The sequence below is a fragment of the Malus domestica genome, chromosome 02 (assembly GCF_042453785.1).
Source record: "Malus domestica chromosome 02, GDT2T_hap1".
In the NCBI taxonomy this organism is placed as follows: Eukaryota; Viridiplantae; Streptophyta; class Magnoliopsida; order Rosales; family Rosaceae; genus Malus; species Malus domestica.
In genome coordinates this window covers 35,048,245-35,076,043 of record NC_091662.1, presented here as the reverse complement: position 1 = coordinate 35,076,043, position 27,799 = coordinate 35,048,245, and the positions used below count along the sequence as shown (strand labels likewise).

At 38.4% G+C, this 27,799-nt stretch overlaps 4 protein-coding genes and 1 pseudogene across 4 annotated transcripts; 2 read left to right on the top strand and 3 right to left on the bottom strand.

Annotated features, from left to right (window-relative positions):
• Positions 1-1,829: 1,829 nt before the first annotated feature.
• LOC103414257 (uncharacterized) lies at positions 1,830-4,809 on the bottom strand. The gene is made up of 7 exons (XM_008352655.4): positions 4,462-4,809; positions 4,244-4,333; positions 3,568-3,712; positions 3,339-3,449; positions 3,181-3,263; positions 3,016-3,070; positions 1,830-2,087 (listed from the first exon to the last, which is right to left on the bottom strand). The coding sequence occupies exons 1-7, from the start codon at positions 4,687-4,689 to the stop codon at positions 2,008-2,010; spliced, it is 792 nt and encodes a 263-aa protein (XP_008350877.2). The 5' UTR covers positions 4,690-4,809; the 3' UTR covers positions 1,830-2,007.
• Positions 4,810-7,075: 2,266 nt separating this feature from the next.
• LOC139192074 (uncharacterized) lies at positions 7,076-7,477 on the bottom strand. Its single transcript, XM_070813308.1, has one exon. The coding sequence runs from the start codon at positions 7,475-7,477 to the stop codon at positions 7,076-7,078; it is 402 nt and encodes a 133-aa protein (XP_070669409.1).
• A 2,224-nt stretch (positions 7,478-9,701) lies between these two features.
• LOC103431488 (pentatricopeptide repeat-containing protein At2g13600-like) lies at positions 9,702-18,221 on the top strand (annotated as a pseudogene).
• Positions 18,222-19,631: 1,410 nt separating this feature from the next.
• LOC103431487 (uncharacterized) lies at positions 19,632-22,132 on the top strand. Its single transcript, XM_029096252.2, has 5 exons — positions 19,632-19,896; positions 20,885-20,990; positions 21,159-21,277; positions 21,387-21,508; positions 21,644-22,132. The coding sequence occupies exons 2-5, from the start codon at positions 20,885-20,887 to the stop codon at positions 21,945-21,947; spliced, it is 651 nt and encodes a 216-aa protein (XP_028952085.1). The 5' UTR covers positions 19,632-19,896; the 3' UTR covers positions 21,948-22,132.
• A 274-nt stretch (positions 22,133-22,406) lies between these two features.
• Positions 22,407-25,437, bottom strand: LOC103412440 (calmodulin binding protein PICBP). The gene is given in 3 exon segments (XM_070810120.1): positions 22,407-22,721; positions 22,837-23,657; positions 23,660-25,437. Coding segments are annotated over 2 exon segments (2,151 nt in total). The 5' UTR covers positions 25,004-25,437; the 3' UTR covers positions 22,407-22,721; positions 22,837-22,850.
• Between the last annotated feature and the right edge of the window lie 2,362 nt (positions 25,438-27,799).

Genomic DNA, 27,799 nt, shown 5'->3' with positions numbered 1-27,799 from the left:
TTTTTTTTATAAAAACACTTTTACAAAAAAAAGGTTTACCAAAAACTTAACAATTTTATTTTATAGATATTTATTCTTACATCACAGCAGAATCAGTTTTATTAAAAAGCACAACAATACCAAACTAGCCCTTATCACCGAGCATGTTGCCACGCCAAAGTTTTTATTCTATCATGAGCTACAAGAGCATTGGACCCTTGAAGTCAAACAAATTTGTTCCTAAGAAAACTTAGACGACCTTTTCGCCTCCTTTAGTCTTTTGATTATACTAAGGGTCGCGAGAGAGTAGAGTGTATCGCTATGCCATAGTCCCAAACTGAGAAGTGTTGCACCCTTTTGAAATGGGTGAAGGGGGACATGGAGAGTAGTTTCCGCGGCAGCTGCATTCAAGATAGGGGTAGAAGTTGAAACAGGATCAGAAGCAGCTACGGGAATATTCGCAGTCAAAACTCTCCTCGCTAGTGGGACCAGCTGGGCTGGAAAGCCTTGTTTCCTTCAACTAAAAAAAGTGATTCGGTCAGTAGGAAAGTCATCTCACTGAACATTGGATTATATACAAAACCTTGTGAAAGCTCTTGGTGTTAAGACTATCACCGGTAAGTTGCGTCAGATTAACACCAGGGCCAGGTCAGCCATAGCATCTTTGATCATGCCCGAATTATCTATTTCTAAGTAAAGAAATCCAGCAGAAAAGCCGCTCTGATCACTTTAGATTTCCTAATTATTGATGAGGCTACTGCAGGCAAAGAGGTTTTATTGAAGGCTGCTGCTCTTGCGTTGGCTGCTAAGTCACTGTTTTCTTCTATGGACAAGCTTAAGAGTAAGCACTTCATGTTGGAAGGCATTCTTGTTGCCCATGACCGAGGAGGAACTTAAACTATCATCTTTTATAGACAAATTACAATGGTTAGTTGGCTAGTATATTGTGCTCGGTTCTACTTCTCAGTGTCGAACTATTTTTTTGACTTCATCAAGTCGAATAATCATACTTGTTTTTTTTTTTTTTGAAGTAATAACTTAGCAGTGCATTAAAGTGATTTGTTGCGTGAGCTTGTAACTTAGCAGTGCATTAAAGTGATTTGTTGCCTGCATGAAGCCTAACCATGTGAGATGATGGTGGTCTTAGTCTGTTCACCTTGGGTGAAATCGCACAAAGTGCGCCCTTAAGCCCTCGGGTTAGTAGGGTTTCCCCATCCACCATAGTTGGGTAGCTAATATAAAATTGATGTTCAGATTGGGATTGGGTCTAACCCCAGCCCTGCAGACCAAGATATGCCTAACCTCAGCGTGCTGCCTGGTGTGGCATCTCACTCCACATTCACTTTAGACTTAGAGTACTTGGATCTAACGGAGGACATGACACAAAACCGAGCGCAATGGCGTTCTAGGATTCATATAGCCGACCCCACTTAGTGAGAAAAGGCTTTGTTGTTGTTGTTGTTGTTGTTATTGTTTTGAAGTAATAACTTAATAATCATCCTTTGATCTTTGAAATTTTCCTTTTCAAAAACAAATTCAAATGCAAAAGAAAAAAAAAACTGTTTCAGAAACATAGTCCAAAAAACCACCTCTACACAAGTGCAGAGATTCTCTCGCAACCAATTCATAGACACAATGACATCACCCGGCAAATCAGTGCTTGCCACATGTTGAAAAATCCCTCCAATAAGGGCTTGCCACATGGTCAAATGGTTGCACCAGGACATTAAAGGGGATTTTAACCACCCCATTCTGACTAAAATGGGTGTTTGGAGCTAATAGCAAACTTATTGTAAAGGTTTCATACAAGAGAACATTCAATTTTCAAATCCAATACTTAAATAACTAAGTTATCGTCTACTCAAGCGATATTCAATTAAAAGATGAAAACAAATGTTTCACAAGTAATTCAGTTTTGTCCAATAACTTTCATCTTTTAAATCACGATAAATTATAGGAATACTCATGTTATGAATATCTTCAACGCTTGTACAAAACTTCGTACTTAATAACCTAGATATAAATGATTCAGAAGATCTTCCATTTATGCTCCAACGACTCGCAAATCAACCCTATGCAGCCTTTTGCACTCAACGGATAATTTGAAACTGCAGAGCCAAACAAATGCAACATTAAAATATTAATAGCTTCCAGCATAACATAGAGGAGTCAAGTGAAAACGAAACTGGAAGAAAAAAAAAAAACCAGCCGACCAAAACAGACAACACTAAAAATTTATACAAACACACAGACGCAAAAGGCAAGCTGTTTTGCCTATGCCAATTCAACAAGGATGTTAAGGAATAAATGCCTTTTTGACAAACATACAAACAACCCAGTGAACGAGCTACTTTTGTTCGTCATACACAATATACATACTGACACAATAAGCTAGACAACCTTAAAAAGTGTGAGAACCGGGGCAGGCTCCTCGTATATCTAAGGGGAACAGGATAAATAAACAAAAGCAATCACAACCCTTCTAGTACAAACGGTCTCAATCATAATGATAATAATAATGAAAATGACTGATACTAGTAGAAAATGAGCACTTCAAACCAATAATAACCGAAATTCAAAGCCTGCATCCGCTTATCGTAAAGAGATCAATTTTTTGTAAGTTGTTAAATATAGGAAGGATCAAGTTAAGCCATTGGAGTTATTTACCATTTCAGTTCTTATTTGTACTACTACAGGAGCTTTTCACATGCACATTGTTTCTCATCAATGAATTCAAGTACAGAGATACAAAAAATCATCATCGCAGTAAATCCTAAACCCTAAAAAATTAAGCCTATCCGATATCTACTTCCGTCAACCATCCGCTCCCCAGTTTTGATAAGATTCGAGTTTCCTATATTGCACAAAATCCTTTGATCGCTGTTCTGTTTACTCAAGAATTCAAACTCAACCACCAAAAATTACCTTTTCAAGCTCAAAAGTTCAGATACACCATCTTAGTTTCTTAACATCTGTTCACATTTCTCATCGACATTTATAAAAGCCACAATATCACATAGCTCAAGTATAAATTACCCGATATAAAATCATCTGTATACTCATTGATCTTCCCATGGGCCAGTTCACCCACCTGAACAAGTATAAAAAGCCGTTATGCGGATTAAGGGATTTCAAATTTCACATACAAAAAAGAGCACGAAGTAGAGACTTATGAACTGAAATTTAGAATCTCAAACATACCACAAAAACAAGATTCAATTCATCGCTGGCAGAATTAACATAGTCATCAATATCAACCACTTTTTCTGAACTATAAGAGAGTCCTGTAAACCCAGTACAGCAGGCATTAGTCATAGTCAGTAAGGTCAGAATACTAAATAGAGGTAGGGAATGCTCACCTACTACACGAGAGTTGACCGGTAAATATCGAGTTACAGGTTCCGCAATGACACGCATAAGAATTTCATTTGTATCTTTGGTCCGTATGCATTTTTTATCTAGTAACTCCACTTTAAAAATTGCAAAAGTCAAAACACAAAGCAATCTGTAAGATTCCATGGATATATTTTGAAGAGGCTGAATGATGCAGAGTGAATATAAGACAACTAGGAATAGAAGCTAACTTACGCATGACTCCACAAAAGCGCCTACACGTTCTTGGTATACGAACGTGGGGTTTAATCTCAAATAACACTCCATTATCTGTTTTCACATACACAGCTCCTACCATACCAGCTTTATTAAGTTTGCTATCAAAAATCGCACGAAGAGCCTGGATGGGTAAAACACTTAATAAATGTATAAATTAAAAACAGCAAAAGAAACACAACATAGACTACATATTAGTGAGACATGATCCAATGCTAAAATCTGAGTGCAGTAACCCTTATGCTAACCTCAGTTCCTATGAATGAACTTATGGGTCTGTAACAATGGTATGATACAGTGTAAATTGTTTAATTCGACTTTACTGACAATGAGGGTTTGGAAATAACTTTTCTATCTCATATAAACAAACGGATGGATTTATCCTCATCTTTCTAGGACCCTTCTTTTATGCATCCAAAAATTCTCGGTGCGAGTTGTTGTCGGAATTTGTATCAATAACTCAGTAAGTTTTGTCACTGATAATGTGATACATTATCATCCATGATATCAACACCTTATCAAAAACCTTTAGTTTGTTCACTTATAAGTATTTTCATTAACCTAAGATTACAACTCCACTATATAGAAACCTAACCAAACTCATATAAGAAGAATGTAATCAATGTAACTTGTAAGTTGTAGCTCAAGAGCAAACCTGGTAGACAACTCCAGGCCGATAATTATTCTCATCTTTCTTTTGTTTCAGGGCATCAGCGTCTTCCTCTGAATCCAGAATCTTCCACCTCTGAGAAGAAAAAAAGTTAAAAATTGAGGAAATAAAATTCTAGACAAGTAAATAAACAAAATAATTAAAAAAGCCTCAAAAAAAATTTTACTCGAATATCAAATTTTTGCATGAAGAGTTTCCCGTACCTTTCGAACGATGCCCATTCTCAGAGAAGCATTTTCTACAACAAAGGTTGCCCGACGGACCTCAACATTCGGCGGCGGGGAATGTGTAATGGCATCATGCGTGACGTCATTATCTGTTAACTTTTCAGTTGTTGTCGATTTTTCTTCCAACTTCCGCTTCACTGTCTTATTAGATAAATCTTGCGCCTCCGACTCCGACTCCGACTGCCTCCTCTTCCGCCTCGCCATGTTGTACAAGTAGTGTTCCTCCAGTAACTAGGGTTCGTGGTAAGCGAGAGAAGGAGAGAGTTTTCTATCCCGAATAGCCCTGTACTATTCCAAACTCATTATTTTAGCCTTTATTATTTCAATCCTATCAATACTCTTTTTTTTTTTTTTTGAAAGCTATCCTATCAATACTAGGCTTGTAAGTACAGCCTAGGCCCGATGGGTCGGTCTGAGTTTGGTTTGCCCAATGACCCGGCCTTTAGAGCAAGTCTAGCATGCTCTTTAGCCTGATGGACCGGCGATTCCAATCACCCAATTGCCCCAGCAATTGGCTCCAGCCTATGCGGGCAATGGGGCTCGGGTGAGGCCCGATAGACATGCCAGGCAGGAATCCATCGTCCGAAAGCCTGAGGCCCAAGTGATGAATGGCTGACGTCAGGGTGACATCAGCCATAATATAAAATTAATAAAAATATAAAATATTAATAAAAATGTAAAAAAATTGATTTAATTTTTCTATAAATATGTTATCATTATCTTCCGACTTACACCATAATTTTATATTTTCTCAAATAATTTGGGTTGTAATTTCTTATTTAATGACACGTGGTACAACGAGACCGATTAAAAATCATATCTGAAATTACAAATAAAATTATTTTTTATTATTTTATTACCTATTGTCATGGCTTTTCAGTTTAGAGATGGAGATGCAAAAGATAGTTATTGTTCATTGGAGGCTATTCAATAGTGAGTTGCCCTAGGAGGCCTTTGCAACGCTGGAGTTGCTCTTAATAGGGCTAGCCCAATCTAGTTCTATGATTATTTTTTCAAATACAAGTGATATCCTTACTCTAGACTAGAAGGAGAGGAGGAGAGTTCAAACCTAAGACGCAGTGGGTTAAAAAGAAAACCCCAACCGGGTGATCCACTACTTACATAAAATCAAAACTTATTAATGTAGTATTGACTTATTTATCTATAGTTATACAATTTGATTGATTCATTAAACTTATTAAATCATTTGGTTCAAATGACAACTAGTAATATGTGAGTAAGAGATCATGGGTTCAAATATAAACATCAATAAGATAAGCACCACTGACGACGAAGAAACATGAGTTTTAGGTGGTTAGTCGCAAGAGATGATGGTGTGTTATTAGGAACAACGCACCAGGCCCAAAGGTGAGGGTCAATGAGAACAATGGTATGTTACTGGAGATGATGGTGTTTTATTGGAGAAGACACAGTCCCAAAGGTGAGGATGAATGTGAATGCTAAGGTGAGGGCAAACAAATATGAAAGATCAAATGCATCGCAACACAATAACTTATGCCAGGGATGTTGGCCGGAAATGTGACTTGCAAAGAATTACCCATTTGTGTTTGTGCCCAATTGGGTATGTTTGCCTCAACGAATTACTCGTTTGGTTGTAAATTGGTGCTTGGAATAATTGACGATGTAGACAAGTAGGCTAATTAAAATGCGACTCCAAATGCTCAAAAATGAATGAAGGTTTCCAACTAGCACTTGACTTATCTTTTCCAATAGCTCCAATCTTCACTAGCCAAGGTCGGCCCAATATCTTGTTATGGGGAGATGAGTCGCTGACGATCATGAAGGTCTGTGATGAGATAATTGGAGGGCTGGTTACGTCGAGTGTGATTGTGCTAATGGCAATTGAGGTAAGTTCATTGAATCTAGTCAAGATCTCTGTTTTGCGTCTCATCGTACTTTCCAGGTCCATCTTTTGGATGACTGATAGTTGTAAGATATTGAATGAGCTGTCGTCGTCCACCATCATCTTGTCAACGATGAGAAATCACTAAGGCATCGTCGTGGGGAAAGTCTACTCCTTCAGCATCCTACTCATTGAAGTCGACGATTGGTCCAGGTACAACATCTATAGCTTGAACCTGAAAGATCGATCTTGCCTGTTGGATCTTCTTCTTTTTTGAATTGTTGGTGGCCCTGATATTGTTAATTCAGATCGTCTTGGCTGGGAGTTCGACATCGGCCAGACAGCTGGTCTATCGACATATTGGTTGCATTTGCCTTCTTTTACGAACTTCTTAAGATACCTTATCCATGTAATGCAGTTATTGGTTGCGTGCCCCTGAATCTCTGTGAAATGCACAGTATTTTGTCTGTCCATCTTGGAGGTATCTCCCTTCATGGGCTATGGCATCTTGAACTATGGTTTGTCCTTGAAGTTGCGAAGGATCTGGTTAATCGAGACTAAAAACTTGGTGTACACCTTGGGTGCATAGCCTTCTTTCACTAAGGATCGATCTTTGTGTCTGCTTCCTGGCTTGTTCTTATCATTAAGTAGTTTATCACCCACCTTCTTCTGAGCTAGCTCCTTGTCTTTATGCTCAAGCGGCTTCTAGGAACCCTTAGCCTCATCCTAGAGGGAGTGCATTTCTACCAAAGCGTAAGAATCTGCATGGGTCAAGTTCTCGCCCATGATCAGCTCTTCGAAAAATAGGTGATCTGCTGGGAGTTCCTTCCGGAAAGCTGAGCTTGTAATGTTGTTATCGCATTCGACGATCTTCGCCTTCTCCACCTTGAACCTCTTGATGTATGCGCACAGTGACTCCTCTGGATCATTCTTCATGTTAAAGAGGTAATCAGACTTCTTCTTGATCGAGCAATAGGACAAATATTCCTTAGTGAAAACCAAGGAAAGTTCACTAAAGTTCCGGATTGAATATGGCTGCATGAAGTGGAACCAATCTTGCACCTCGCCTTGGAGTATCGTGGCAAAGATCTTGTACATGAGAGCATCCTTGTTGCCATGGAGGGTCATGGCACTTCAGTAGTGCATCAGGTGCATGTTCGGATCTTCATCTCCTTTGAACAAGGTGAAATGTGGCGGGCTAAACTTCCGCAATGGCTTTGTCTGCGTGCTAGGCTGGGGCTTGCTCCTTGCGAGCTTAGGCTCGGCTTGCCATGGACTGGGCTTGGCTGGCAGCGAGCTAGGTGTAACAACCCATCCCCACAATATTATGGCTTTTATAATTTTAAAATGTAAAATTATGAAAATGCCCTTCGAGGCAAATACATTGACTTTTGTTGATCATCTTGTTGTGTCATGTAAAATTCATTCCCTTGACGTAGCCTCATAGTACTCATCATTACGAATGCAGGGAGGCAAGCGGAAGTGAATTTGGAGCTAAATCGAAGATTTTACAAGACTCAAAGCAATAAGGGTATTTTTGGTAATTTTGTCATGAAAGATATTTTCACCTTGAACCAACCCCGAGTTGACACGTGGCAATTTCTTCCCTCATTTTTGGGAGTTTCTCCTGTGATCCCTCTCTTTCTGTAGAACTTTCATTCTCTATTTTTTTTCCCCTTCTTGTTTCTCCCTAGGGAACATTTTCCCTCATCTCTCTTCTCTGCACCCTCTAGACTGTTGACCTTGACCCGACCGTTGACTTCCGGTCAGCGTTGACCATTGACTTTGATTGTTGATTGTCAACATTGACTTTTTCTGGTTTCGATAGGGACCTTTCCTAGGCTAATTTCGACGCCCTGATCTGTTTTCCCCAAATTCGACTATTTTGATAGAGTTTTACTAATGACCTCTATTTGTGCTTAGGTACGTCGATAAGAAGTGGCACAATCCTTGCTAGTTCGAGCAGCTCTCGGGCAATAAAATACGTGAGTGGACCCCTTCTAAACTTTTATATTTTTATAAGATATTAGCCTAGCATGCATTGCATGTTTTATGAATGGAGCATGATTTATATTATGTTATACGGATTTTCATACTTAAGATTTATTTAAATTGCTTTTACGGAATAATTACGATTTATTGGATTTTTATATTACTAAAGGTTATGAATCATTGGATTTTCGTTTATGAAATTCTATGGATTCACGTATTTGTTTATTATGGATTTATGAATATGATTTTCCATGGATTTATGAGACGAGGTTTGAGCTTTTGAGCTCCGATGTTTGATACGAGTTTTGAGATATGTTTTTGGCACTTATCTAGTGGGTTATCATACGACACATCCACACAACACGGGTATAGATGTCTATGGCCGAATGACACAATTGATGAGGAGGAGTGAGATATGATATATGATATACCCTCAGTTTCATTGCTGAAAGTAGTGTCGGACAGCTTCACTAGCCCGGCTAGTGTCGGTGTGGATGGATGCTATTTTATACAGCTTCACCTTCGAGTAATGAGGCCTACCATGTTTCTTCATTGGCGTAACCCAGTGTTGTACAGTTTCACCTTCAGGTGATGGACAGGTACTGCCTTCAGGCAACTATGATACCCCTAAAGAGTACAGTATTGAGGAGATTTACGGATTTTCCTTCGGGCAACGTTTTCAGCATTATTGAGCATGGTTTTACACGTACATGTTTCACAAATATTTTTCATGGCATGCTAGGGTTTTTCATAAAACTTATATGTAGTATTATATATGTGTTTTCAAAATAAGGGGTTAGTATGTTCTAAAATAAACTGGTTTTTGTATTATTAGTATTATTATAAATTATGGTCCACTCACCTTTTCTGTTTTTGCGCACCCCTCAAGAGTTAGGATCGAGGCATATGATCCCGGCATTAGGGCACTTCAGCGTAGTAATCCTCGAGTCTTCTCAGTATAGGTATCATTTCCTGGTTCATATATTTTTATAGTCATTCTTTCATATTATTTTTAGTTGGTTGTATGCTTTGAACACGTTCCTACTTTGGTATAATCGTTCTAATTGCATATATTTTATTAGTATCCGTGTTTAAAATGGCTTCGTCACCCTCAAGTGTTGGCCAGCATGTGCCTACCCTGTTATGTGGGGATATCGGGGTTAGGGCGTGTCAGTGGGGTTGGGCTACCTCCTGGTAGGTTGCTCCTGCTAACTAAGCCAGCTTTGTTGGGCTACCGTGAGACTGGGCTTGCTGTTGTAATGGGCTAAGCCTCCTGCATTCGGCTTGCTGTGGTAGCTGCCAAGCTCTGGGCCTCCTGCCCAGGGTTTTGAGGATTGGGCTGTTGCAAAGGCAATGATGCATGCATCAGGGTCGTGGCCTGGTGGCCTTGCAGTGGCTGCTGGGTCACGGTGACGGTGCTGGCGTTGCTCTTCCTGCTGTTGCATTGAGCCTTCAGGATCGCCGTCTCGGGGCTATCTCATCGTCTCTACTCTCTGGTCCAAATCCTTATACGTATAGGGTTCCGTTCGTCGCGGTTTCAGAATTTCCTACCATTGTATCCTTTCTCTGGGATTGATCAAGAAACTTTTCTAGGAAAAATTAATTGATATGACGTGTGAGAAATTCAACATAACAGAAAATTCTAGAAACTAAATGCAAGAGGCTTATTCGACTATTTGAATCAGCTCTCAATGAAAGAACCAATTTGTCAATGCAAATTTTCGCTGTCTCTAACTTTTGACGAAAATGGCGAAAATGCACCTGCAAAATAATCAATACCTTTGATCAAAGACCTAAGCCTCATGCACCCACGAGGTAGATGGGAGGCCAATGGATCTCTAATGCCTAAGTTAATTTTTCTGAGAAGAGTAAAGTGTTTAGGACTTTTAGAGGTAACAAAAGCTTACCGAAATTTGATAGAATATGAGGTATACAGGGGAGTGGCCCGCCATGGTGTTAGGGTTTTTACCCTACACATGGAAGCATCCTATTGGTAAAAGTTTATGGAGAAATATTCTCAAGATATTAAATAGGAAATAAATATCTTGAGATAATGGAGTAATCATCCCTAATTGATTTAAATAGGGATTGCTTACTTGAATGGAGTCAATCGAGAATGTATTACATAAAGGATTTGGGTAATTAACCATCATCTTTAATGCTTTGACTTTTTCTTGCCAAAGGCAGGTGAGTTTTGGGCAGTCGTATTCAGTTGCAGTGAACTTCATGGGTGTGAGCTGCTCGTGAGAGTATCTAAGGAATATGCCCATTTAATGAGGGCAATCTTGTCTTTCTTAAGCAAAAGTCCATGTGTAGCCTCTAGAATTTTTGGGATTATTTTAGACTATATAGTGGACAATTGTAACTTTTATTGTTTTTGTTCTATAAGTTATGAATAATGAAACTACAGTTTGATTTTTAAGGTTATTATACGTTTAAGAAATGTTTGTCAACTTTTACATATGACCCCCTAAATAATTTTTCCTAGCAAGATTTTAACGAGGCAACAAAAGTGCACCCAACATTGTATTAATAATCCAATAATCTAAACAAAGTTGTACTTTTTTTTTTTCAACAAGAGTTTTTCTATTGGTTTTTTCCTAGCAAGGTTTTTATGAGGCAACTGATCGATGGTGCATAGGCATCCAAGGAAGAGTGTTGTAAGTAAAGTATGGATACCCATGTGGGTAAAATGGTTCATTGCATAAGGGTGGAATAGTACTTACAATTTTGCTACAATATCTATGAGACGGTGATATTTGCCTGTATAAAGGAGCCATGTTTAGACTCTGAAAAATAAATTGAAAAAAACTTAGCTTCAGTCCTTTCTTGTGAACAACAAAAAGCGCAAACAACTGTAGAAAAAAACCATATAAATTTTTTTCACTCGTTTTCTTTTGTATCCATCTCTCATACCCAAAACAAGTAAAAATAACAAAAAATTATGATACTCTGATTTTGTTCCACTTCACATCCGGCAATGTTTTCTCCCTCTTCCGCCAATTTATAACAAGAAACAATTAATAATCTAACATCATATTTTAATAAAATTTCAATCATTTACGATGATTAAAGTTCAAAAACCCCGAAATCGGAACTAGACATGGATTGTTCATACATCTTGTGGGTGATCTCTATTTCCTCGACTCCACACCCTTTGTGAAGCTTTTGGATTCGTGCATCCGATCGAACCAAGTTTGCACGTGATGCACGTCGCATCCATGCATGTATTATCAAGATCCAATTTTCCTCAAAGATTTTTATCCATAATAGGTTCATTGATGCTTATGGAAAATGTGGCCGCTTGGATGATGCACGCAAACTGTTTGATACAATGCCTGAAAGGAACATTTTCACCTGGAACTCTATTAGAAGCGTATTAACAAAGTTGGGTCTAATTGATGTGGCTGTGCAGATTTTCAGGTTAATGCATGTGCCTGACCAGTGCTCATGGACTTCGGTGGTATCAGGGTTTGCCCAGCATCACCGCTTTGAAAAGGCTTTGGACTAGTTTGCTAGATTGCATAGGGAGGATTTTGTGCCAAATGAATACTCTTTTGGTAATGCTCTTAGTGCTTGTGTAGGTTTAAGAGAGTTGAAAATGGTGTACAAATTCATGCTTTAATTGCAAAATCCTCGTACTCATCAGATGTATACATGGGGTCTGCACTTATCGGTATGTACTTGTTAGAATACCTAATATCTAAGTATGGGTTAGCATGTGTTATAGCAGTTAGGGTCATGACGTAAAGAAGCTAGGACTTCGACTGTACAAAACATGGGTCTAAGTATGGTGTGTGATGTCTTTCATGTGACTCATATCAACTTTTCTCATGTATATATTTCATGCCCTTGTAATTTCTTATACACAATCAATATACAAATCTTCCAAATATCACATGGTATTAGAGCAAGCTTCCTAAAGAACCTGTTCTTTGAAATCCTTTGAAATGGAAGAAGAAAATATTCTTGATGCTTGATCCGAGAACATCCTTGTTCCTTCATCAGCCTCCTCAAGTGAAGCTGATGGAAATCCCAATCAACGCCTTTGCTCTATACTTCTAACTGAGTTTAATTATCTTCCTTGGTCAAGAGCTGTTACTTTAGCTCTTAGAGGAAGATCTAAGCTTGGTTTCATCAATAGAACTGTCGTAGCTCCCGAGGTTGGTGATCCTAAGTATGAAGAGTGGTTGTGCAAAGATCAGCTCGTCATGACCTGGTTGCTCAACTCGATGGGCTCAAAGGTATCATAAATCTTCAATTTCTCAGAATCAGCCTTTGATTTATGGAAGGCTGTCAAGGAGATGTATGGAAATCAAAACTATGCAGCCAAGATAATTCAGCTGCAAAAGAGTCTTTCTCTTCTGAATCAAGATGGAAAGTATTTTATTGAGCACTTAAGAAGACTGAAGTCTCTATGGAATGAGTTGAATCTTTATCATCCTCACACCACAGATCCAGCAGTCCTCCTTAAGCGAGCTGAATAAGACAAGATCTTTCAGCTCCTGTCCAGTCTTGCTCTGCTTATGAAGACATGCGAAGCCACATATTGATGAGTGTTGAATTGCCATCTCTCAATATTGTATGCACTATTATCCAGCGAGAAGAAGTAAGAACAAAAGTTATGAGTACTAAAGTTAGTAACCCTGAGTCCAGAGCCTTCGCTGCAAGTGACAGAAGGTTCGAAGGGAAAAACTTTAAAGGAAAGAAATGAAAGATGCAATGCAACCATTGTGGGCAGAAGAATCATCTCAGAGACACTTGTTGGTTTTGTATCCACATCTTAAACCTAACTTTGTCAAGCAAACCAAGTCTGGTCGTAGTGCAAGTCAGGTCTCTTGCTCACAGACTACCTCAACTACTGAGACCTTCATATCTAATCCCTCGGCTATCTTAAGTGAGTTGACTTCCTTCGTTCATGAGAATGATGGAAACAATCCTCATAAAGGAAATAGTGAAGTCAGCACTGCTGTTTTATTTGGACAGTTCACAAAATTTCTTCAGACAAAGGCATCATCTTCCACTGATAGGTCAGGTATTCTAAATTCATTTAGTACTGCACTTACATCCAAAAATCTTGCAAATTGGATAATAAACTCTGGAGCAATTGACCACATGACAAATATAAAAAGAGATATGCATGAGTTTAAAGATGCAATTATTCCACTGTTTGTTTCTATTGCTAATAGAATTGGTGTATCAGTCTTGGGTAAAGGAAAAGTTAAGATATTTGATACAAATGTTGAATCGACTACTCTATATGTGCCCTTTTTTCCATTCCAACTTCTGTCAGTTGGAAAGTTGACCAATTCTTTAAACTGTGATGTTATATTCTCGCCATTCAATGTGGTTTTCTAGGATCGTATAACAAAGAAGAAGATTGGTGAGGGCATTTATAAAGATGGCCTATATATGCTTTCCTTGCAACCTGTTGAAGCTAGAGGTCTTCAAGTTGGATTTTTGCAGAATCATCTATATGGCATAAACGATTAAGGCATCCTTATAATCTTGTGCAATCACATCTCTTCGGAACTTCAGGGAATGTGATGACTCAAGATTGTGAAGTTTGCCATTTTTCAAAACAAGCGAGGTTGCCATTTGATTCCTCATTAACCAAGTCATGTAAACCTTTTGAGATTGTGCACTCTGATGTTTGGGGCCCTGCAGCCTTGGATTCCTTTGATGGTTTTAAATATTTTGTCACTTTTGTTGATGATTTCTCAAGATGTACTTGGTTGTATTTGTTGAAATCCAAAAATGAAGTTATTTTTGTGTTCTAAGAATTTCATAGTCTTGTTACAAATCAATTCTCAACTCAACTTAAAGTTCTAAGGTTAGACAATGGTACTGAGTATATGTCCAATGCCTTTACTCAATATCTAACTTGCCATGGAATAATTCATCAAACAAGTTGTGTTGGTTCTCCACAACAAAACGGAGTGGCAGAAAGGAAGAACTGTGATCTTCTAGAAGAAAAAAAACTCGATCACTTATGCTTCAAATGAGTGTACCCAAGAAATTTTGGTCACATGGGATTCTTCTGCTATATATGTGATTAATAGAATTCCAAGCAAAGTTCTCAAATTCAAGTCACCTCTTGAAACACTTAAGGGCAGGAAAATCAACTTGTCTCATCTTCGAGTGTTTGGATGTGTTTGTTTTGTTCATATTCAAAGCTTGCATCAAGACAAATTGGATCCTATAGCTGCAAAGTGTGTATTCCTAGGATACTCATCTGTTCAAAAGGGATACAAGTGTTATGATACAAAACGCAATAAACTCATTGTGTCTAGAGATGTGAGTTTTGATGAGAAAGTTCCTTTCTTTGCAAGTACCAGGGATGAAGATCTTTTAGGGGAGGATTTTCTTGGCCAAATTCCCATGCCAATTATAGAAACCAACTTGCAACCTCATCACCATTCGGTTTCAAACCTACCAAGCAACAAAGAAATCTCAATTGCTCTAGTTGAGTGTGATCAACCATTTGATATACTCGTTGATAATGAATCAGCTGAAGGCACTGACCAGAATCACATTTTGTCCAAAGAGAATCTTGCTACTACTCCTGAAGTGAACATTCCTAGGAGAAACCCTAGTAGAAATCGAGGTAAGCCAACCTGGTTTAAAGATTATGTAAGCTACACTTCAAGATATCCTATAGAAAAGTATCTTGAATACTCAAAGGTATCTCCCTCTCATGCTACTTTCCTAAGCAAAATCTCAGCTTCATCTGAACTAAGCTTATTCCAAGAAGTTAATTCCCAATTGATCTGGCAAACAGCGATGGATGAGGAGCTTAAGGCTTTAAATGAAAGCAAAACTTAGAGCATCACTAAGCTACCTAAGGGGATGAAAGCTGTTGGGTGTAGATGGGTGTACAAGACCAAATTCAAGAGTGATGGTTCAGTGAAGAGACACAAAGCTAGATTGGTGGCTAGAGGTTTTACTCAAACCTATGGTGTAAATTACAAGGAAACCTTTACTCATGTGGCAAAGATAAACTCAGTGAGAGTGCTTCTCTCAGTTGATGTCAACCATGATTGGCCTTTATTTCAAATGGATGTTAAGAATGCCTTCCTGCATGGAGAACTTAAAGAAGATGTCTACATGCATTTGCCTCCGGGACATCCACAAGAAGGAAATGGCATGGTTTTGCAAATTACACAAGGTTATTTATGGTCTTAAGCAATCATCTCAAGCTTGGTATGCCAAGCTAAGTTCTGTGTTAGAGGGCATTAGGTTTAAAAAGAGCAATGTAGATTCCTCATTGTTTGTGAAAGATAGTTCAGCAGGTAAACTTGTCGCTCTCATCTATGTTGATGATCTCATTGTGACTTGTGACAATTTGACAGAAATTCAGAGGCTTAAGGGTATTCTCCACGGAAAGTTTGCAATCAAGGATCTAGGAACTCTGAAGTACTTTATAGGAATTGAAATTGCTTCATCTAGTAAAGGCTTGCTCTTGAATCAACGCAAGTACATATTAGATTTACTCCAAGAATAAAAAATGCTTGAAGCAAAACCAATGGCAACTCCAATTGCTTGCAAAAAGAAACTGGGATTGGATGTAGATTTGTTGACAGATGTTGGCTTATACCAGAGATTGGTAGGGAAACTTATTCACCTTACCATTACTCATCCTGATATTATGCATGTTGTGAGCCTAGTTAGTCAATTCATGCATTCTTCTCGATCAGTTCATTTACAAGCTGTTCGAATGATCTTGCGTTACTTGAAGGGTACCATTGGGACTGGGATTATGATGAAAAAGGTTGGAAATGCTCACATTGTTAGGGGAAATTTGGTGCATGGAAAAACAAAAAAACAAAATGTGATAGCTCGATCAAGTGCAGAAGCTGAATATCATGCCATGGCCTTTACTACCTATAAGTTGATTTGGCTGCAAGGTTTGCTCAATAGCTTAGGGTTCAAGACAACACAACTTATGCCTTTTTTCTGTGATAATCAAGCTGTTATTTACATTGCATCAAATCCTGTTTTCCATGAAAGAACCACACACATTGAAATGGACTATCATTTTGTTCGAGAAAAAACCCAATCCAATGTCATTCAACCTATGTTTGTTCAAAGCAAAGATCAACTAGAAAATATATTCACCAAAGGATTGTCTCGTGTTCAGTTTAACACTCTTTTGGTCCAGCTAGCCTTCGCTTAATGGGGAGTGTTAGAATACCTAATATCTAAGTATGGGTTAGCATGTGTTATAACATTTAGGGTCATGATGTAAAGTAGCTAAGACTTAGATTGTACAAAGCATGGGTCTAAGTATGGTGTGTGATGTCTTCCGTGTGACTCACAACACCTCTTTTCTTGTATATATTTCATGCCCTTGTAATTTCTTATACACAATCAATATACAAATCTTCCAAATATCACAGCACTCTAAATGTAGGAGTGTTTCTTGTGCAAACTGAGTTTTTTATGGGATGAATGACCAGAATACTGTTTCTTGGAACAATTTAATTACTTGTTATCAGCAAAATGGCCTAGCAAGTGAAGCCCTAGAAGTTTTTGTGCTGATGATGGAGTGTGGGTTCAAACCGGATAAACTAACTTTAGTCAGTGTGGTGAATGCATGCGCAAACTTGTCAGCAATAAAGGAAGGGCAGCAAATTCATGCTTGTGTTGTAAAATGTGCTAAATACAGGGATGATCTTGTTTTAGGCAATGCATTAGTTGATATGTATGCAAAAGAGTAAAAGAAGCCAGATGGATTTTTGATGGGATGCATGTTAGAAATGTTGTCTCAGAAACTTCCATGGTAAGTGGATATGCAAAATCAGCAAGGGTAAAAGCTGCAAGATTGATGTTTTCAAGGATAATGGAAAGAAATATAGTCTCCTGGAACACACTTATTACAGGTTACACACCGAATGGGGAATATGAAGAAGCCTTTGGACTTTTTCTCCTCATGAAAAATGAGTCTGTTTTGCCAACCCACTATATATTTGGGAATCTACTCAATGCTTGTGCATATCTTGTTGATATGCAGCTTGGCAGGCTGGTTCATGTACACGTATTGAAGCACGGATTTCATTCAAGGCCGGTGAAGAGCCTGATATTTTTGTCGAAAATTCTCTAATAGACATATATATGAAATGCGGATCTGTTGAAGATGGCTATCGAGTTTTTATAAACATGTTGGAAGGGGATTATGTCTCTTGGAATGCCATGATTATGGGGTATGCACAAAATGGTTACGGGACTGAAGCTCTTGAAATATTTAGAAAAATGGTTAGCATCAGATCGAGGAAAGGGACATATCAATGAAGGAAAAAAGTATTTTTACTTTATGAGTGAGGAACATGGTTTGGTACCATTGACTGACCATTATACATGTATGGTTGATCTGCTCGGTCAAGCTGGTTGCCTTAATGATGCCAAAAATTTGATAGAGGACATGCCAATTGAACCTAATGCTGTTATATGGGGGTCTTTGCTTGCTGCTTGTAAAGTTCATCGTAACATTACCTTAGGGGAGTATGTGGCGGAGAAACTCTTAGATATTGAACCTAAGAACTCTAGACCATATGTTCTTCTCTCAAATATGTATGCTGAGCTCGGGATATGGGCTGATGTTGTACGAGTAAGGAAGCTGACGAGGCAACGAGGAGTTATCAAGCAACCAAGTTGTAGGTGGATTGAAATACAGGGCCATGTGCATGTTTTCCTAGTGAAAGACAAACGGCATCCTCAAAGGAAAGAAATACATTATGTTTTGAAGTTGCTCCTTGAACAGATGAGGCGATCTGGATATGTTGAAGATGCTTGTGATCTTGAGTCCAATGAAGAACATGGCGAATCCCAACTAACCTCATTGTACCACATCGATATGTTGGAAGATGCAACAGTCGGGTGATTTTCCTCGATAAAACTTGGTAAATACTCATCTTCATTTTTGGAAACAAAAAAGAAAAGAAAGCCCACAAAGTAATGCAATCTTTATTGTTATCATACCTATGTTTCTTCATTTCAATTTATGGTGGACGATTATGCATTGGGTGCAAAGAGAGATTCTCTCCTGGTTTTACCAGCCTGTTACGGGTCTACTTTGCGATTGGTTTGCAATATAATTCCTCAAAACATTCGACTTTTTGTGGTTGGTAAGTATGGAATGCAATTGCTCCTAATGATTGACTTTCTTGTTCTGGCATCCAACGCTTGATTGAGAAAGCATGGTAGATAGGGGCTTTCCAAGTTTAGGCAAAGAAGAGAAAGCGTGGTCAGAATGTTAAAGTAACACAATTCTGCAAAGGGAAATTTTATTCAAATTCATTTATCATCTTTTTACACCCAACTTATAGTTTTTAATCTTGAAATTTTGAATCTGCCCAACAATTTTCTATCTACACCCATAATGAAAAAGAACAAAAATATAAAATATAAAATTTCAACAGTAGATATCCCGGGCCATGCCATTACTCCAAACTCTAACCACCCCCAATTTCTACCCCTCCCCAATCCCCCCCCTCCACCGCCATCTTCTTATCACCCACAATGAAACCCCCAAAGATCTTAGCCATCAATGTCCCTTTGCCGACCTTTTGCCGGCCACACAATATCTCTCTCTTCCATGCAGTCCTTCTAACATGTCCAAATTATGCTGAAATTGTTGACGTGTCAAATCTAATTGTGTTGGACCATATGCTAATAATACCATTAATTTTTCCAAAAAACAAAAGAAAAAAAATATTGACATGTTTCTTTTGGGTTTTTTAATCGTGGGTTGTTAGGAATAATGTTCTAATTTCCAAATTTTTGTGGGTGGTAAGGGAGGTGGCGTTGGGGAGGTTAGAAACTAGGTGGTTGAGGTTTGAAGAAATAAGGTGGCTGGAGTTACCTATTGCTAAATTATTATTATTATCTTTTTCTTTTTGTTGGAGGTAGAAAGAGAATTATTTGGCACATTTGGAATTTCAAAATAATAAATAATAAATTAGGTATAGAAATAGGATAAATGGGTCTAAATAAAATTTCCCTTCTACAAAGTGAGCATAATAAAATGTGTCAAATCTAAGATCGCCAAACCATGGGGGGATCTTTGTGTTGATGGACCAACTTGGGTTGTAAAATGCAATTTTTCCCTTTTCTTCTTTGCATTTTAGTGCCAACATCAATTTTCCTACCGTTACATTTACAATTTAATCCTCTAACATTATCGTTTATCGAAAAAAAATCTTGTATTAGAAGCGACAGGAGATGCACCAAGAGGCCGGGCGAAAAATAAATAGCACGTCATAAGCCCATAAAGGGCCCAACAACCATTACACAAATCTTCTCCGGCTCCTCAGAGGGTGGAGAAATATTTCGGGGTTCCGGGAACTCCACGTAAGTTGGTGTTCCAGCCAGTGGCTATTTGACATCTGGATTTTTTCTTTTTATCTTATTGGAGCACACTCTTAAAGGCTGAAACGGTGCGTTCAAGTCATCTTCTTCTACGAGCCGAAGGCGCATGGTCCAAAACCTGTTGGCGTTAACAAAGTGTTGTAACCTCTGCAGCTTCTCCTCCTCTCCATTTTTTTATTTTTCTCCAGGTCAGTTTCACTCTCTTTCTCCCATCTCCCCTCTCTCTCTTTGTGTAACTTTATGGTGGTGTGATTTATTTTGATATAATCTTGACGATTGTTTAGAACTGTTTGAATTGTTTTACGATTAATCTTAATTTTAATCGTTAATTGAGATGTTTAGAGTTGAATTTCTCAAGTGTTTTATATGATTTGAGTTCAATTACTACAACCTTTTGGAAATTGAAAGTTTTATCTCAATGGAATCATTTGAATGGAATGTTGGATTTTATGTTTCTTTTTCTGCTTGGCATGCGATTGCGGATTGATCAAATGGAATTTGATGAAGTTGTATTCAAGTATGGCAACGAGAGTGCACCGTGTGTCGCTCCAACGGAGTGGTATTTTTTCCTTTGTGGTTGTGTGTATGGCATTTGTCCCTTTGGAGTGATGGATATTAATCGTACGGCTTTAGTAATGGGGATTGAGGACCAGTATGTTCTATGTGATATGATTATAGTATCTGTGATGGGGAAATGCATTTGGAGGGAAGGGGAGGTTCGGTTGTAGCCGAGGATATGAACATGGTTACTTGAATTGTTTTAGGTTCTGTAAATTTAGGAATCAAAGGAAAACTAAAACGACGGGACACTACTAAAAGTATTAATAGATGCCATTTTCCTGTAACATAATCCACAACCAAGTCATGTCCTAGGTTTCGGGACCGGACATAATATGTATCAGGTTGAACTTGTAGTGTTCTTGAGCTTTTGGTGAATATACTATGCTCTTATTAGCTTTGTGCTTGAGGCTATGTAGTTTGCATTGGTTTTTTCCGGTGGTCATGGTCTTTACGTCTTCTGGATTTTATGTTCTAGGATTGTATCATTAAAACACATTCCTCTTCTAATTTTCTTGTACATTTTCCTGTTAAAGTTAGTGTTTAGAAGCTCGATGTTACATCAGTCTTTGCTCTTATAGTAATTTTGATTTTGGTGTTTGCTTTATGCTGTAACAGATGGAGGGAAGTTTTGCTCATGAGCTCTACTCAGAAAGTTTAAGCCTAGAAAAAATACAATTGGATCCTACACCCAGTGCGAACAGTATAGAAAGTGATCTACACGGTATTTTAATTGTTTAAAGCACCATTTTTTCCGTATAACGGTGATCCACATATGATATTTGTTAATTTCATCTTATAGTCAGCCGTAGATAAGTAAATGCGTTAGTGTATAACTGCTGTGGTTTTGCTGTTCTCTGTAGTAAGTAATCTTTTTAATGTTTTCTTGCAGACCATGATAGAGTTGAGCCATGTGATGAAGATGCATCTTGGTGTGCTTCTGACGATGAATTGCATGAACAATCTGCTTTGGGCAGGGAATGGCAGAGGAGACATAACCAATACCATACGGTTGTTTGACAGTTCAGACATACTTTCGTCATTACGTGGGTTTAGTTAGTTGTTTTACGGGCATAATTCAGGTAGTTCTCTAATATGTGCTTAATTTGTTGATATGTAGACTGGTTACCGTGATGGTGTAATAGCGGGAAAAGAAGCTTCTTCACAAGAGGGATTTAATATTGGCTTTAAGAAATCGGTCCTTGTTGGGTACAACTGGGGTCTTGTCAGAGGTGTTACTAGGTAATATAAAGAAGCAAATATTATTTTGTAGTAATATCTCGCTTGCATAAATCTTTGTACTGTTTGGAATTTCTATATATCTTACTTTAGTTTTGTTTTCTTCTCTATCCATTCTGGGGTATCTTCCATCCATAGTGCGCTGGCTTGCCTTCCAGATGGTTTAAGGGAGAAGTTGATTGAAACAGAAGAACAAAGAAATGGATTTCAAAGATTGTTTGAATCTGTGCATTCTATTTCAACGAAAGATGCCCTCGGGTATTTGTACGATGATATGATTGCGAAAAAAGATAGAGAACAGAGTGAAATCTCTGATACTACTAGTTCTCTTGAAGTTGGTTCGCCAGAGAAAATATCACATGTTAGTGGCCTAGGCAATCACCTTGCAGAACTCCGGTCACTTCTTGTCAAGTGTCCTGCAGTCAACGTACATCTACCATAGACGAGATTGTTGTTGTAATTTTGTGAGTAATTATTTGACATTTGTGAATCGAGTTCTGAGAATTATTTGCTAGAGTCCCATGTTATAGGAATTATACATTTTGAGAAGTGTTTCCAGTTGGGTTCATTATGTTTATATATGATATTCTTGGAAATCTTAATTATAATTGTTTTCGTTTGTTACAATGCGATGGTAAGACGTTGTAGATATAAGTATCATGTGAATAACTGTAAGTTATTGTAGCATGCATGAGCAACTTTTGTTTTCCCTGATACAAGTGATATTGGGAGAGTAGGAATTGAATACAGGAACTCGAGTGTGGAGCTAAATGCTCCTAACCGCTTGAGCTAGAAGCCCCGTATGCATGCACGAGCTGCTTTAAATTAGTTGTACCTTTAGTGTTGCTAGAATGACGTTTTGAATGTGAGTATGGCAGTCAGTTGGCAGTTGACATGCATATTAAGCAAACAACCATATATATTGTTTTGGAGACCAGTGCCTCGTACAACAGCAAAGGAAAGATGGTAGCAACTCACAACATATAACATTAATCTGCCATTACATATTATTATTAATCAAAGTACACTAGCACTACATCCACTGAGCTAGGAGAAACTACTCAAGAATCGTCACTGCATGAAGCTGCCTCCTTCCTCTTCAGAAGTTCTGACAGGATCCAAGAAACGGTGAGTCGTGTTCTGCTGGAAATGTAGCTCTTCTATGTTCTTGTGCTTTTGCTTCAGTAACTTAATATCAATATTGCAGACTTTTCACCTGCACAACAATATGTGAATGGGTTCCCTTTGTTATTTGATACTAACAATATGAGCTCACGAACAGCTATTAGAATTAATATCTGAAGGTTTGGAGATAGCGATCATATATTCACCTCAATAACTATCATCAACTACAAGCTTGCATAGGTCTTGCATGACTGAAGGCTGCGGAGGTATGCCTGAGATGTTTTTCCACTTTGGGAGCTGGCATGACCGTTTCAAAAGCTGCAACAAGCAGTGCAACCTTCTTCTTCCTTGCTGGAGCAAGTTTCGTGACAGCCTGCTGGAGTGCAAAGTCAAGCATCCATTCATCTGCATTTTTCTTTTCATCAATAATCTGATGCCTGAGGTCAACCTTTTCTGCTTCGGGGTCAGGAACCAAAGGTAGGTAATTTGGTTCTCTTGGATTGAACTTCCTTTGCTCCTCCTCATCCATGCTAAGTCTCTTGCATTTGATTCTTTTCCAGTAGTTGTAGGTGTTGGGAAGCTCTTGGTCGAAGTTGCTTGCTGCCTCGGAAATTTTTCTCTTCATCCCAGGGCTAATGCTATTATTGGCCGTGTTGAATTTTTTTGTGGCTTCTGGCTCTGAATTGTTTTTCACTTCCACATTGTCAGGTTGTCCTGTGTTGCTATTGGAGATACCTGATTTTTTCAGCCTTAAATCACTCTGATCCTCAGATTCATTGGAACTTGAAGTTATAGGCTTCTTGTACTTCCCATTGGACAGGTTACCATCTTCAGCAATGTCATTAAGCTGGAGAGGTTCAGTCTTCATGTAATTTTCATAATCGTCAACCTTGACAGCATCTTCATCAGCTTCAGAAGCATCGTGCACCAAATCAGAAAGCTGAATCTCCGGTGATGGTTTCACATCACCAATTTGCTCTATTGCTTCCATTTGATTTTCAGACACCACAGTAGGGAGTTTGGGTTCTAAGCCAAAGTCACCACTTGGAACGTTTTGATCTGTTTCTGAATTCCCTTTATCAGGGCTCCCGTTGCATCCTCCATTTCAGTGCTTGAAAGGTCTTCAGAGTTGCTCTCGTTCGAGCAGCTTCCAGTGGAATTTTCCTCTTGATCGGACTGTGATCCGTAGTCTTCATTTGCTTCTTCTTTTCGATCTTCAGGAAATTCGCGAAAGCTTTCTGCCTCAGATTCACTCTCAGAATGCTGTGATCTATCCGACAGGTTCTCCACAACTAGGTTGTTGGCATAATCTACTGTTTCTGTTTCATCACTTGCAGAATTTGGAAACACAGGACCCTCGTAACCATCTTGTTCTCCTACAAAATCAGCTCCGGCTTTCCTTCCAATTGCCTCGGTGTCATCTTCCTTGTTTGTAGCATAGATTTCAACAAAGAAATCCAAATCAGCTTCTTTCTCAGCTGTTTTGTCATTCTCATCAAACATCTGCTGGAAATCAATTTCTTTTACTCCATCATTACATCGCTTTGCTCCACGTGGACTTTGAGCTTGCAATTTCATCATCTTCTGGGTCTTCAATGAACGTCTTCTCGCAGACAAGAAACTCTTCAATGGTGGCACAGGTGAATGACGATGTCCATTAAGGGAACAGTACGTATACGGGCAAACCTCCATGACTGAAGTTCCCTCAGCTTCAGTTCCCCCAGGACTAATCATCAGATAATCCGGAAACTTTGTATCCTTCAGTGTTGAAGAACAAGTTGCTCTCTGAACATTAACATCTGCACAAAGAGCAACCCTGGAAGATTTTCTCGCCGGAGCTCTTGCCGGCTTAAAACTAGGGGACCTTATTAAAGTTCTCGCAAGCTTCAAACTAGATGTCCTTGCTAAACTTCTTTCAGGTTTACTAGAAGCAGAGCTAAGCTTTGAACTGCCCGAATTTTTTTGGTTCTGGTTCTTACTATCTGAAAATATTGGCGGAGAACTTCGAAGACTAACCTGTGACTGCTCCTTCCTTGCATGAGAACAGCTGGTGGGCTTCATGTAGTTTGGCGAGCCATAAGTTGTTTTGGCCAGGGGCTGCTTCTGAGGGGAAGCCGCAGTGTTTGGAACATTGAGAGCCGGCGGTGGCGGCTTTCCTGGCTGAGATGAGTTCTTCCCCAAAGGTGATGATCTCAAGCTCTCAACATCTGAAAGCTTGATTGATCTAGATTTCTTCATCATCTTCTTCAAATCAGCTCCTCTGTGTTTCCCATCTTGGAACTGAGAAGAAGTCTTCAGGTTCGATAACCGCTTCTCGAATTTATCATGATCAGCTTGGATTCCAAGCTTGTTTGGCACCTTTCTTTGGACCATATTGAAAGGAAAACCAGAAGCAAAGACAATATCCAAGTTGGACTATGTCCTCCCCTTGAGGTGGGGAATTCAAAGCTCATAGAGGAAAGCAATTCCCTCTTGTCCCATGCTTTGTTTTTGGATGGAAAGATTGCATCGGATTGGAAAGGAAAGGAAAGGAGAGGAATGGGATTCTTGGAAGCCAAAGAAGCAGAGATTCTTTGGGAGTTCTTAGTTTTGGTTTTCTGCTTGTTTGGCAGATGATTAATATTTCGAATAAGGCTGAGACAATAGTCTGACGCTGACATGCACTCACAGGTACGGTTTGGGTCCTATTTTCCTTCCTTTTTTATTTTTTATTTCTTTTTATGAATTATTTTCTTTTGTTTTTGTGTGCTAAGTTATTGGCCTTTTTTTAATTGAATTATGAAGCTTGTGACATGAGAAGTCTACATATGGCACTCACTTGTTTATTTAGATCACATATTTTGCTTTTCTGACAGAAATACCCTCCATTCTTGTAATTTATTTGGATGGGAAGAACAACAAGATTCATGATCATCGGCTATTGGATTTGATATCAATAGTTGAGATTAATGCATTAAAAATATTTTTATTTATTCTCCACTCTAGATATTAGATTCAATACTGAAAATCATATATTCATTGATCGCCGGTTGATTAAGAGAACGTTTGTGACACTAGACGTGCTATATACCTACTTTCTCTTTCACGTATTGCATGGGCGTGACGGGTGAGCAACTATCTTTTCAATTAGTTGGATAGATGGTTAGTAGGATCGAATATTTATTGTACCTTTCCCATTTTAATGAGGTAGAAGAGCCACCTACCAAATGATAAATTTTTCAGTATACTGAGAACACGGCTCGACTCCAAGTGTTATAATATAAATGGTTAGATATGTAAAAAATATTCGTTTAATTTGAAACTAAATGGTAGATTACCTTGACAATTAAGACTTTCTTTTTTAACTCACTGTGTTTCAGGTCCAAATCTTCCCCTCTTCTCCTTGTTATAAATTAAACTAGTTACATCACTTGTATTAAACGAAGAGAATACACCCCCACAAAGGAGTAGGAAAAACTGAAAGGTGGAGAAGGGTATAACGGTAGTTTCACGCTGAGCACAATTTTCTTGTATTTTGGTTTTGGTCGGAAACTGTTGACTTGAAATGCAGAAAACGGGGTGGTTGGACGGCCGCTTTGCAAAAAGATAAGAGCCACTGTCGGCGGTAGTGGGCCCCACTAGTATGCCTTAAAATGCCCGTTTACAAAACAGACGCTCCTCCTCCGTCTGAACTCCCAACGAGAAAAGCGTTGTGACGTACAGAATGTGGGATGGGCCCACTTGAGTGGGCACTTGATAATTTATGTTGATTTTTCAGAAGCCCATGAATGTGTCTTTTCTTCTTTTTCTTTTTCTTTCACGATTTTTATCTGCCGAGTTGTGAATAAAAAGTCACCTTTGCGAAAGGTGCCGTGATTAGAAAGCAAAGGCCAAAACTATTTTGTGCCCATTTCATTTTTGCGATTTTAAGTAATTAGTTTATAAAAATAGGATTTTTGTTTTTTTTTTGAAAAATTGTTTTAAGAAATCATGAGTACATAATGAATAGAAAAAATTGTAATAATAGCCCTTCAACTCTCCTAATTGGAGATTTGGCATGTTGACTAAAAATCTAGTCATTTTCGTCAATCTCGTTAGAACTTTCGACAAAATGGTTATGGTTGAGGGATCTTGCTTTAATTGAGTTAAAGTTGAAGGACTATTTTTCTAATTAGATTAAGTTGATGGACCATTTCTCTAATTAGATTAAAATTGGTGTTTAAGAAGCCCATGAATGTGTCTTTTCTTCTTTGATGACTTTATGTGCTTAATTGTGAATAAAAGGTCAATTTTTGTGATGTAACAAGGCTATTTGGTATTTACACCATCGGACTAGGAAAGGTGCCGTGAATAGGAAGCAAAGGGAAAAATTATTATTCATTTCTGCAATCCTAAGTAATTAGTTTATAAAAATAGGATTTTTTTTTTAAATTGCTTAAGAATCAAGAGTATATAAGGCTATCTCCAACTTGATAGGCTAAAATTCCAGAATTTAACCCTATATTTTTCTCTATTCACTATACGAATGAGGTTAGGCAATTTTTTTCTCCAACGGGAAGGGACCTAGAATTTCCACTGCCAATTTTATAATTTATTGAACTTTTTTATGTCTCGTTGATTTTATATTTGCCAATAATTTTGGAATTAGATTTTGCATAATCTATCTTGCTTTATTTTTACGAACATTTTGGTGTATAAAATTCAAATTCCAAACAAACAAAAAATCTTGGTGAGAAAAATGAATTTTTTTTTAATGGATTTGTAAACAAATGGATGTGTATTTATAGAGGTTCGGTGTCGGATCTAATTTGAATTAATTAATATTATTATTTTGACTGTTGGATTTAAATTTGAGCCATTGGATATTTTATATTATCATTAAAGTAGATTAAATCAAATTTGAGTCATTGGATTTAAAAATGATGTAACTAGGCGCACCACACTAGATCAAAACCCAAAAAGCGCAACAACCATTGGATGTCAATGACACGTCAATCTAGGCAATAGAAACCGTGTTGCTAGTGCACTCGCCTGCAGTCAATACCACACCCCCCCCAAGTCAGCTGATTAGTGCCAGCCCGCATGGAATTGTCTCCACATGGGCTGCCCTGCTGTTCCTGATCTCACGTGGGTCCCTCAGCCCACTGCAATCTTATTTATTTGGGGGTGGGAAGCAATCCCAAATTCCCA